Below are 11,781 nucleotides of genomic sequence, written 5' to 3' on the forward strand. Positions count from 1 at the left end.
CGAGGTGGGAAGCGGGCTGGTGAGGGGCCGCTCAGCATCGGCTCCAGGAGGGCTCTGCTGCTGAAAAGGGGGCCTAGACGGTGACGTTTGCTGGGTTTATGCTGCTTGTGCAGCTGGGAAAGCTAGAAGTAAAATAGAAACGAATTTTTAATTTCTTTAATGTATTTATAAGTCTTGCGTGGCAGTTCTCTTACTGTGTAAGTGGTAAAAGCAGCCCCTAAGCTACACGCGCAGTCCTGGAACCCAAGCCAGGATGTTAGTGGTGACCTGGGTTATTTGAACCAGGAACATCCCCTTTACAGCCTGGCAAGATCCCAAGTTTGTCATGGCTGGTGGGCAGGAGGATGCCTGTACAATTGCACAATCGGCCAGCTTTCCTGCAGCTTTCAAACAGCGCAAGGAACCATCCCCCACTTTTCTGTAGCTCTTCAACAACGTAATCGTTCTCTGGAGGGATATTTCTTCTTCCCACAACGTTGTCCTGAACGGGGCAAGAGGGGGGTGGGGATGTACGTGCACAGAATGAGAGGTGTTGCAAACAGCACCAGGGGCTTAACTCAAAAGGCACAAGCACAACTGGATTGTGTGGGTGCTGGGATATTAGAACAGGGCGTTAAAGCTATCATGCAATGAGGTATCTTAACAACAAAACGCACAACTAATAGTGGATAAGGGGTAACCATTTAAATGCCAGCAACTTATTAATAGGTCTTACACTAAATCTAGAACTCTGTTAGAGTCACCAGCCAGATCTGGTTTCTAGTTATTCCAGACTAATTCCACCTGTATCCAATAAAGTTAGGGTACGCTCCCAGGAAAAAGTGCTGCAAGGTCATGTTTCAAAAATCATATCTGGGCCGCTCAGTTGCACATATTTTCATGCTCTTCTATTTGTGTGATTCAGTAATCAATAGATACAGCTGTGATTCATCTCAACAACATATTTTCCAAGGAAAATAATACTTTAAAAAAAATAAAATCACAGCAAACCATGAAAATTATTTATTTTTTTTTTAGAGAGACCAGTAAAACCAAGTTGTTAATTTCAAAAACATGCTTTAAAAAGCTGAATCAGCATTGTTTGATCTACTAAAGCAAAACATTGAGGGTAAGGTGTTAAAATGCAAAAGGGAAAAGAATGCAAAAGTCTTAAGTTACACAATTTGAAAGTAGGTGTAATTTGCTTGCATTAGAACACACAGTGTTTCTGTGCATGTCAGTCATTTTCTTCATGGCAGCAAAGGTTCAGAGCTTATAATGATATTCCCCATACAACTATAATATGCAGTGGCTGACGTGTATAAATTGGTAATTAAATATAAAGGAATAAAATAAAAAAAAAAAGATAACAAGCAGTATACAGTATATATTCCAATACTGGCATGTTCAAGTGGTGGAAATCTCTGGAGTCTCTCATTTCAGCCGATCTATACCTCCTACTTCATTGTTATGTTGGAAACCATTCACATGATCTTACTCTTAAAAATATTATTTTTCTTTGACAAAGTCAATAGAAAGACTTTACATTTTCTTGCCCAGAACAATCTAAGCATTGGAAGTGTCCATATGTTTTACATAGGCTTGAAATGAACCTGTTCAAAAGTTTCATTCAATGCATAAACAATCTATCAATTAACTAAAATAGTTTTAATTTTATGAAGGGAAAGAAATATTTGGCCTGTAGACTGAAACACTCCTATTATCCCAGTAGGATTAACTTGTCTAAATATTACAAACGACGTTAGGCACTGCTGGTTGCAGTTTTCAAAAATAGTGAGTACTAGTATTGGCTTTGTTGGTAACTACAGGCACGTTATGAGATAGCAGTGCGCTCTAAGAAGGAGAATTAGCAAAGTCACCAGTCCAGAGAAATGCAGCTGCTGCACCAAGGACACCATCTGAAGGAATGAATACCTGAGCTAAAATGAAACATACTCATTTACTCCATTACTATTTTCTGCAGGGCACAAAATGTGCTCGTGACCTTCTGAGCAAGATCCCTGGCCCTGCAGATAATAGGGGCTGGCTGTGACAAAGCTGCATGGGGAGTTCAGTGTCTAATTGCCAGATCAGGCATCCACTTTAAACTTCTGTGAGCTGCTGCTACCTAACCTTTTAAATGTGACTCTGCTTTGGAGCAGGAGCAAAACCATGTCCTGACAGAAGCAGATGTCTACATCTCAATCATGTTATGAAACTGTTCTGTATTGCCTGGAGGTCTCAGGCTGGTAGAAAGGCAAAATGATGGGGCACTTTAGGGGAAATTGTCTGATTTGAGTATTTGAACTATGGCCAAAGACAACTCTTGGGTGTTTTGTTCTTGGGAGGCAGGAAGTGCTTCTGTCTGAGTCACAGGAGAGCCTTTGCCTCAGGTGCTCCTTGTCTTGAACAGTGCTTGGTTTTCTGGTTGGGTTACAGTGTTGTGTTGCAAGGGAGGGCTTTGATCCAGTAGAACGTATGTAAGAGCCCGTCCTGAGCTCTTCCACCAAAACCTGTGTGCTCTGTGCTCTCTCCCAGGAGTGAAGCAGAAATGGGGGCTGTACCCAGCAGGTGTCCCATCTCCTCGCTGAGCACATGTGGAGAGGGCTTCAGCAGGAGGGCAGGAGACAAGCCCAGTCTTGTGACTCCCCACAGGCAGGTGGGGAAGGTGCACCCACAATTCTAAAGCTTGCTTCAAATCAAGTAGGATTTGAGTGCCAGGCCTCCTTCCTGATAACCCTACACACTGCTAGGAAATGTGTGCTGCTTTTTTTTTTTTTTTTTTCCCCTTGGTCAGGAATGCTTGATTTTGGTAAGCAGTCTCACAGCTGGGAATCCTGAATGGAATTACTGCATACTGAACTATCTTTGATGATGGGGATGAAGACCAGGTCTTCTCCTCAACATTTTCTTCTGATAAAGTGAGGGTCACTGATTAGGTCTTGTGAGACCACAGGACCTGTAAATACAGAGTCACAGAATCATCATGGTTCGAAAGGACCTCTGAGATCACAGAGTCCAACCATCAACACACACACACACACAAAAAGACAAGAAACCTGATCAAATTCAGTCTTCAGTTAGCAGTAGTCAGTAGGACACCAAGAAAAATGTTCAACCTGCTGGAAGCAACTTTGGGAGAGAATGAAACCATTGTGACCCTGTGGATGGTCCATGTGCTCACCACATTTAAGCACTGGAATTGTAAATGCTAGAGCCTTTATTCAAGGCCAAGTTTTCACTGGCAGCTGGGGCATATGAGTACTTGTCTGTTGCTGAGGCAAACCAGATGTTTTCAGCATCTCCAGGGAAATGCCAAGCAGCACTTTACTAGCACTGTCCTGGGTAACAATGGGTTGGTTATCTGTCCTCTTCTCCACATGCCCTTTAATTTGTCCTCACCTCTTGTGGACCTCCTGTGTTTTATACACAATCACAGAACTAAACTGATTTAAATGGTTTTTGATCTCTCCACATGCAGAGGGTCTCCCATGACAAGGAAACAAGTAAAAGATGGAAAGTTCTGATGTAATAACCTACACAGGCCCTCATCTTCTTCTGCCCTCATCTAGGAAGAGTTTGGCAAAACTGACTGAATTGCTGTGAAAATGTTTCCCTATCAGAAGTAGTGAAAAGCAGATACAATTTCTGTCTATCGAGCTTGTAAACACTAGTTTAAAAGTGTTTTCCATCACCTTAAAAAATGAGAAACTTGGAATATGTTTCTTTGCTGTACTCCACAGTTCCACAAAGAATCTTTGTTTTCTTTCAAAAATGCATGTCTTTTGTAGGTTCCTAAGCTGAATGTTAAATTTATAAGAATTTAGTTTATTTTTTTAAGATTGAGCTATAGCTGTTATGAGATGCATTTCTGTGCCCCCCTTGTTTCAGCAGGGCTGCTTTGTTTTGCCTGAGAACAATTTGATAAAGATCTAGCCGTGCGCTTTCATTTTCTTCCTTGTGATGGAGGAGCAGAACCATAACATTAGTCAGCAGTTTTTGAATTTTGACCCACAATGGCAAAGATACCGCAAGACAGGAGAAATAGATGGAGGCAATTACAGACAGTCACTTGATTGATGGTTGACATTGTTAGAGCTTCAGCTGTATGTCAGGTTGCGGTGGTGCCGAATCCCCATCCCTGCCGGTGGGTGTTGCCATGGGCAACAGTGCGCTGAAGCCAATAAAAAGGGGAGGAAATGAGGGGAGACTCAACCTTGGGGGAAGCTGTAGGGTAGGCACTGTAAATTATGTTATACTTAGCAATAGGCAATATCAAAATTCAGGAAAGCCGCATGTACCTGCCAGCAGTACTATGTCTGCTCCTGGTATGTGTTTCTCCCATAAATAATGTATTGTAGGTTTTGTATGGCTTGCTGGTTACTGTCCTGCCTCTGTCTTTATTCTAGAAAGAAAGAAGTAGTAAAATAATAGTAGAAACATTTTCATTGGTGCCTGCATTCGCTGCTGTGCAGTCTGCATTTCTGCTCCTTCCCTGCTTTTTTCTGCTAGAGAAAGTAAGTGGTTCAGTTGAGTACTAACAGATCGGATTGCAATGGTACCGACATTTCCTGCTATTCTCTTATACCCATGATTAGCAGTAGCACGGAGGGGTTTGGATTTGTTGTGGGTTTATTTTAAAGAGGTCTTGTTGTTTCTCTTTCGTTGTCAGGCAGATGTAGTCAGCTTTTGGAAGGTGCTAACGACTCACTTTCCTTAGAAAGGAAAGCTCTTTTTAGCATCTGGTCAGACAAGCCAGGTCCTGTTTTCCTTTAAGCTGATGGCAGTTCAAGGTAATTCCACTGAAGTAAATGGAGTTTGGCACAGGTGTAAAACTAAGCTGAATTCAGCTTTAATTTCTGCTGCCAGACAACCCTATATTTAGAATCCCATTTTTCATGGAATGCAAAGGGTATTTTTCCCTATGAATGGGAACTCAAAAGCACTGCAACATGACTCCTCTCGTGCCCGGTCATGCAGCAGAGAAAGCACCCTCAAATCATAGATCACAGTTTTGCTACGCTAGTGATCTCTGCACTAATGGAAAGAGAACAACTTTCAGGTAATACAAGTGTCATCACACTGAACTCATTTGGTTTTGTGACCTATTACTTTTGATTAGATTTTTACAAACACCTCTACCACAAATGTCTGCATGTGAGCCTTCTCACATGCAGTACAATTTCACTACTAACAATAGCATCTCAAATTGTACTGAAAGAACTTAGAAGTAAGAGTTAGTCAGTCCACTATGATTATATTCTTCCTTTCCACCATCTCAAAATATTAAACTGAAAACTATAATAGAAAGGCTTATCTGTGGTCCATTTTTCAATGTAATATAAATGTGAAGCACAAGGCAACAGATTTCCTGTTTTATTTGTATTCTAATTAAAGCTCATAAATCTTTTCCTTAAGGGGAGCTAATTAATGAAAAAAATGAAGTGTTAAAGGAGCATTTTTTAAAAGAAAAAAACCCACAAGTCTAAAATTACCATGCAATATTTTGCCTTTATGCCCTTGCTGAGAAATTTACTGCATTGTTAATATGAATTTCTCAGGGAAGCAGGGACAGGTTGGTGTCTTTAAAGATAATAAAGTTTGTTTTTAAATGTAGCAAAGGTAGGCAATTCTAAAGGCCCTGATCAATCACTAAGAAGCTTTGTTGTAAAAAAATACTTCTTTAGAATACAAAGCAGGCTTTTCAGAACATCCAGGCATAAAAGAGGAGAGAAGAGTGAGAGAGGAACATCACAAAAGCAGGCGTAATCGATTCATAACATGTACTGAAGAGATGCAAAACAACAATGTAATTACATACTATTCTGTTTTCCTGCAGCTCCTTGCATATGAATTGACCAGCTTGTATCCCAGTTCTGCTCTGTATTATTAATTTTATTAAGCTGTAAGTTCTTATATTTCAGTCTGTTGTCAGCTTTACAGATTTTTACAGCAGCAGTTGAAATGTAGTGGAGCTGAATGAATGCTTCTTGTGCTAAGTCTTCCATGTCGCTCCAGATACCAGCACAGTCTCACCACAGGCCTTCTTTTCAGTCCCTCTAGACATGCCAGTAAAAGCAAACTAAGCTCCCATCAAGATGATATCCAATCAATTAAGTATGTCTGTGAAAGCATTCATTTAAGAAATAGTGGGCCTAAGCTTACAACAGCCTGTCAGAGAGCTCTTATCGTAAAGTGACCCTGACATTTGCAGGCTTAATTTATGTCTTTGAGGGACATGGTAAAGCTAGAGGAAAAGGAGGCCGAGGATGCTGCCTGAGAAGGAAGTCTTTTTTGGTGCAGCTCCTCCCATTTACCTCTATTTACTGTCACAGAGTCCAGCATAGGCTTCAGTTTCACATTCAGCTTCACTAGACACTGGAAGAAGATTAGAAAAAAAAAAAAAAAAAAAGGAGGAGACTTTGATCGGCTTCCCTAGACACTGGAAGAAAATTAAAAAAAAAAAAAAAAAAAAGAGGATGAGAGAAAAAAAAATGACAATATTTCCACTCCTTTGTGGGACAGTCCAGGGAGTAACAGGGTAAAAAGAGTTGAATCTGCACCATACCCCCCACCCTCCTCACCCCCAGCTCTGAATTCCTGTGTAGGTAAAGCTTATTGTTCTCATTGAGATCTCTTTATTTTATCCAGATGATAAAATCGCTGCATGCCTTTGCTGGGACTTTATTTTACCTCCCCCTTTAGAGTCAAATGCTCATGTAGAAAGACCACAAGTGCCTCACATTCTTTTGTCCCTACATTAGAGACAGAACCTCCTTGTACAGCAGCCCCTGGATGTGAAGAAAGGGTTAACCAGTGACCTCCCAAGCAGTCATGTACTGTGCCCTTTCAGGACAGAGAAGGATTATGCTGTTGCAGCTTTTTTTGATTAGCAAGAAGTGGGTTATGCTGAGAGTTGGGTATCATGCTTTTTCTGATAGCATGCAAACTATGTATTTGTTATTGGAAATGAAGGGTTGGTGTAAGATTAAGAAATAATGACAGAGAAGGCAAAAAGTTCATCTAGAAGTGCAGAAAATTACAAGGAAAATAAAGGGGAAGCAGGTACCTTTGCAGTTGATAATTTTCATTATTTGCTTTAAATAGCAGGATTAACAGCAACCACTTTAATAGTCCCTAGGGCACAGACACAGCACTAAAGAACTGGATTTTTTTTATAGCTAGTCTGCAAGCCATGGGAGCTTGGTTAGCTACTGGAGTAAGTCTTGGTAGATTTTTAATTGAGCTATTATATGATAATTAAGGGTTAATGGCCTGTTTTTAAGATGGGCTGAAAAATTGCAATTCAGTTGACTTCAGTAGGAATTATGAATGCTCAGTAATTCTGAAAAATCATGCCATGAGTAAGTAGCCAATTTGTGTGAAACTTGAAGCAAATCCACTTGAAATTCTTTTCTTAAAATATGGCACAGACTGGGCAGAAAATTTTGCAACCTGGGCCTGGGGTAAGAGGCAAGACTTCACTGCAGTTGCTGGCACATCTAGTATTGCTTGCTGGTGGCGATCACTCATTTGGTAGAACAGACATGGATTCATAACATTTCCATCACTGTGCCTCAGAGCTTCTCATTTTTAGCTCTTTATTTCAGATCACTGTGTATTCCTCAAACCTGATTTGGCGGAGTCCAAAACAGAGGAGCAGTAATACATCACAAAACACTTGAAAAAAACACCTGAGAAGCTCAGTGCTGCTGTCATTAGCGTCTGTATTACCACTGCCAACTCAGTGTCAAGAGGTAGCACATTAGATATTCAGCTCTTGACAGCAATTTATCAGATCTGTTCTGTGCAAAGCCAGTATCCATCCACTGGCAGTTAAGCTTACTGGTATTCCTTAATTAATGAAAAAGTTTTTGTGAAGTATTTTTTGAATATACGCTTTAGATTAAAAAAAAAAAAAAAAGTTTTAAAATCAGAGTTTAAAAATCAGTGTATTTCAAACGTCTCTAAGCACAAAGGCAGCATTCTGCACTCACACCCTGTCAGCCCCAGATCTGAAAGGCATTACTGGCTGTTTCTCTCATAAGTGCTATACCAGCATCCTATACCTGCTACAGGCAACGTAGAGGGGAAGGAGCTCATTGAGACACTGGACTCTGTCTCAGTAGGGGTCGACAGCTCTAGCCTCTATGTGTTGTTCTTTCAATACTATTTTGCCAAGACCACAAGACCTTGATATTTTCAACCCCAGTGCCAGGGAGCACATGTAGCAGTCTGGGCATGACTTACTGCTGTCCTGACCCTCCAGGGCTGGGCAGATGCCACAGTGTTATGGTAGGAGACAGCCCTCTCATGTACAGTGCCAGCAGGACTGTGAGTGTTTAAGCTGCTTAGATCAGTTAGCTTTGTATTGACTACAGCAGAGACCAGAAGCCTAGGTAGGTTGGGAATGGAATCAAGAAGTACCCACACAGTTCTATTGTAATCACTGTATCTCATGAGATGTAAACACATTTTAAATCTAAAAGTAATTACATATATTTCTTAGAAATATATACCTGAGTGCATATTACAGAATCTAATAACCCAGGAGCAATAGATGTTGCCAAGTAAATAACAAGAATGGTTAACTAATAACATTAACTTTGATGAAATAAATTAAAAGGAACATTTAAAAAAGAATAAAACATGTCTTTAATATTCAGTTTTACCATAGCACAAGCAATTAATTCTATGGAATACTTAATAAATATATAGTGTAATTTTCAGAAACTTCATTTAGTTACACATTAATTTAGGTTAGGGATACTCGACAGTGCAGATTTTGCACTTGGTCTATAAAATATCTTTATTCAGACATCGATTTGATGTTTAACCAGTGCTTCTGTATTTAGTATCCATTCACTTTGGGACCCTTTCATTCTGATCTAGTCTTTTAATTAAACCAACTACTATAATTCCTATGGAAATTAGCCTTTATTTTATTTTTTCCACCTACCAAGGCATTTCAGTAGGAATTTTCTGATAAAAAGTACACAAATTGGATTTTATTTCTGCTTGAGATGTAATTAAAAACCCACTTGATTACTATATATCTGGCCCTGTTTTAATTATTAAACTCCAGTAATCAATTTTCTTTTATGAAGCTTCTGGGAAATTATCTCAAAAGCAACACATTTTTCTACCTTCTGGCAGACCATTTACTGAATTACATTCATAGCACCTGTTCCTGATCCGGATTAAACCACCAATTAATGCCCAAAGCTATTTAAGTTTATTTGGCTGCAGCCGAGGCAGGGTTTTCTATTTCCTGGCTCCACTTCTTACTTTCCATCTTATTGCATGAAAATCCCCTGATGTACTGCTCCTCCATGCTGCTGTTTTTGCTGCATGCCTCCTACGAACAGCTTTGGATACCACTTTGGTATCCAACTTCTTAACCTCCAGTTTATTATTTGCTGTAGTAGGAAGAGGCTTGGTCTTCAACAGCAGTCTGACATAGGGTACCACCACATAAACTCACAGCTCCAGAAACTCCCATTTTCCTTGTCCCTCCTTGGTGCAGCAGGCAGGCTGGAAGCTGGCAGGCAGCATGGGGGTGAGGGAGCCCCTGCCCAGGGGAGCTCCTATCTCTCCTCCTGGGACCACAATGCCCACTTGAAGTCCTTCCACTGCAACGCAGCTGCCTTGCCACCCAGCAGTAGGTACAGGATTGGTGACCTTTCTTATTTTTATCCTCTTTGCTGCAAAAGCTGTTCTTAATTGTAGAGTGATAGAGGAGCCTGCCAGCTGCTGTGTGCTCTGGCGTTAGGAAAAGCCAGGTAGGTTTGCAGTTCACTTCTGCATCCATCGACTATCTCAGATGTGTGACTAAGCTGTTTTTCAGAAAGTTACTGTGTAGCAATGACTTTTTATTACTACCTTCAATAATTTAGGTGTCTTTTGTGACTATGTACTTCCCTGTACACTTTCACAAGGCATAGCTCCCCTTACATATGAGCCCTTCCAGTAGAAGAAAAGGTTCAAGGCACTTCAGCAATACATTATGCACACCTGGGAGAGGAACAGGGCTGCCTGAAGGAAGAATGCAAAAGGGGGAGTGCATGAGATACTCAGAGGAAGCTATTTATGGGAGAAGGTTGGAGGGAAGAACGTTTTTTTTTCATTAGTTATAGAGCTGTTGTTCCTAGGTATATTTTGCTAGCTAAATCATAGAGAATGAAGAAATAGTAAAAGTAGCAACAAATGCCTTCAGGAAGAGGATGATGAGTATCAGTGGAGGGATTTGTTGGGAGAGCTACCTCTTAGGTTGAAGGGTGATGCCGTGCGACAGACCTTGATCTGCCACCTCACCTTCATCTCTGGGAAAGCATGTTACCTAAAAAGCCAAGATGCAGCACAGATGTGGCGAGAGACTAAAGCATTGCTAAAGCAAATAGAACATTTGGTTGTATCCTAAGACTAATACAAAATCCTTTTAAAGAGGAGTATGGTAAGCCCTAGCTTACGAACACTGCAGGATGTCCAGTGTATACTTTCTTTTTTTCCTCTCTGGAGATTCTCATGCAAATATTGACCAGTTCTGACCTTGCTTAACTTATGAGCTTTGACAAAATTACAGCTCATGGAAGTATGGTCTAATATTTGTAAAGTGAGTTTATGGAATAAGACCATATAAATTTGTTTTTATGACTGAGCACATATCAAAAAGTTATAGGTCTCAGTGTTCACTATACTTTGGAACGCAGTGGTTTGTAATGAATCACTTTTATTATATAGGCAGTTTCTGAGTTGGAAGGGAGGACTAGTGACCGAGAAGCCATAGGGATAAATTCAGACCTGGTATAAGCATATGAAGCATTGCTAAAGTCAAGAGAGTCATGACCAGTTACAGCAAAGCTGAATTGGACTCCTGAGTTTTGCTGAAGTGGCTTTCACATAAGAATACATAGGGCAAAGGTAAGCCATCTGTCTGAAAGTCCTTCAACTTCAGATTACTTCATATAAAAGGGAACCTGTACTGCAGTCATCCACAGGTTTGATCTTCATAATGCAAATCCTTGATCAAAGTTTTGAAAATCCAAAAGTATTTCTGTATGTATGACTGTATACTAAAACAAAAAAATCCTGCTAAAAATCTGCCCTCTGTAAGTAGAATACAGAAGATAAAGCAATACAGAGAAGATCTACTACTACTAGAAGATCTACTAGATTAACTACTATGATTGAGTTTGTATATGAATTATTTACCCTACTGATTCAAGGCCATTTTTAATCCTTATGATCCAGAACAAAATACTGTATTTGGATTGAAGCTGAGTTCATGGAAAAAAATAAATTTGTGCAATCTCTGCATAGCTGAAGGAGACTATTTTTTCCTTCTAGGGGTCCAGGTGGTCAAGTACATACTGCATCAGTGCATTACTTCTGCATTTCTTCCAGGGCATTTTTTTCTGATGCTTAAAAATGTAATTAGATTAAATGAATATACTACTAACTTCTCTGCTAGAAAACAGGGGTTTCTTTTACCTTCTTTATAGAAATTGTTAGCAGTGCAGAAGGAAGCCAGTTGTGACTGGAAAAGGGATCTAATACATGCACAAGTGTTCAGTTTTTCCACTATGAGTTAGTGTTATGCTTCTTTCTGGTGATGGTACCCTAGCAAGAATAGTGCTGCATTCCTTTGTAAGCAAACATGCATAATATAGAGGGGTGATTATAAATTAAAATTCTCTACAGGTAAAATGTGCCAGGTACTTCAGGGAGGAAAATACGTACAAAGCTCCTTGTAGCCACATGTGCCCTGACCAATATCAAGAACGCTGTGCTGTTAAAGGGAAA

General features: G+C 40.1%; 2 protein-coding genes across 2 annotated transcripts in view; both read right to left on the minus strand.

The window, feature by feature from the left end:
* The window catches only part of TTC30B (tetratricopeptide repeat domain 30B), an 8,149-nt gene extending 2,162 nt beyond the window's left edge, over positions 1 to 5,987 (minus strand). The window contains exon 1 of the mRNA XM_009996318.1: positions 5,931 to 5,987. Coding sequence (XP_009994620.1) covers positions 5,931 to 5,987 — 57 coding nt within the window. The remainder of the gene's footprint in view (positions 1 to 5,930) is intronic.
* A 208-nt stretch (positions 5,988 to 6,195) lies between these two features.
* PDE11A (phosphodiesterase 11A) overlaps positions 6,196 to 11,781 on the minus strand; it is a 111,729-nt gene continuing 106,143 nt past the window's right edge. Inside the window, exon 19 of the mRNA XM_009996319.1 lies at positions 6,196 to 6,357. Within this exon, the coding sequence (XP_009994621.1) occupies positions 6,196 to 6,357 (162 nt within the window). The remainder of the gene's footprint in view (positions 6,358 to 11,781) is intronic.

This window comes from Chaetura pelagica, unplaced genomic scaffold (assembly GCF_000747805.2).
Source record: "Chaetura pelagica isolate M959 unplaced genomic scaffold, ChaPel_1.0 scaffold3, whole genome shotgun sequence".
In the NCBI taxonomy this organism is placed as follows: Eukaryota; Metazoa; Chordata; class Aves; order Apodiformes; family Apodidae; genus Chaetura; species Chaetura pelagica.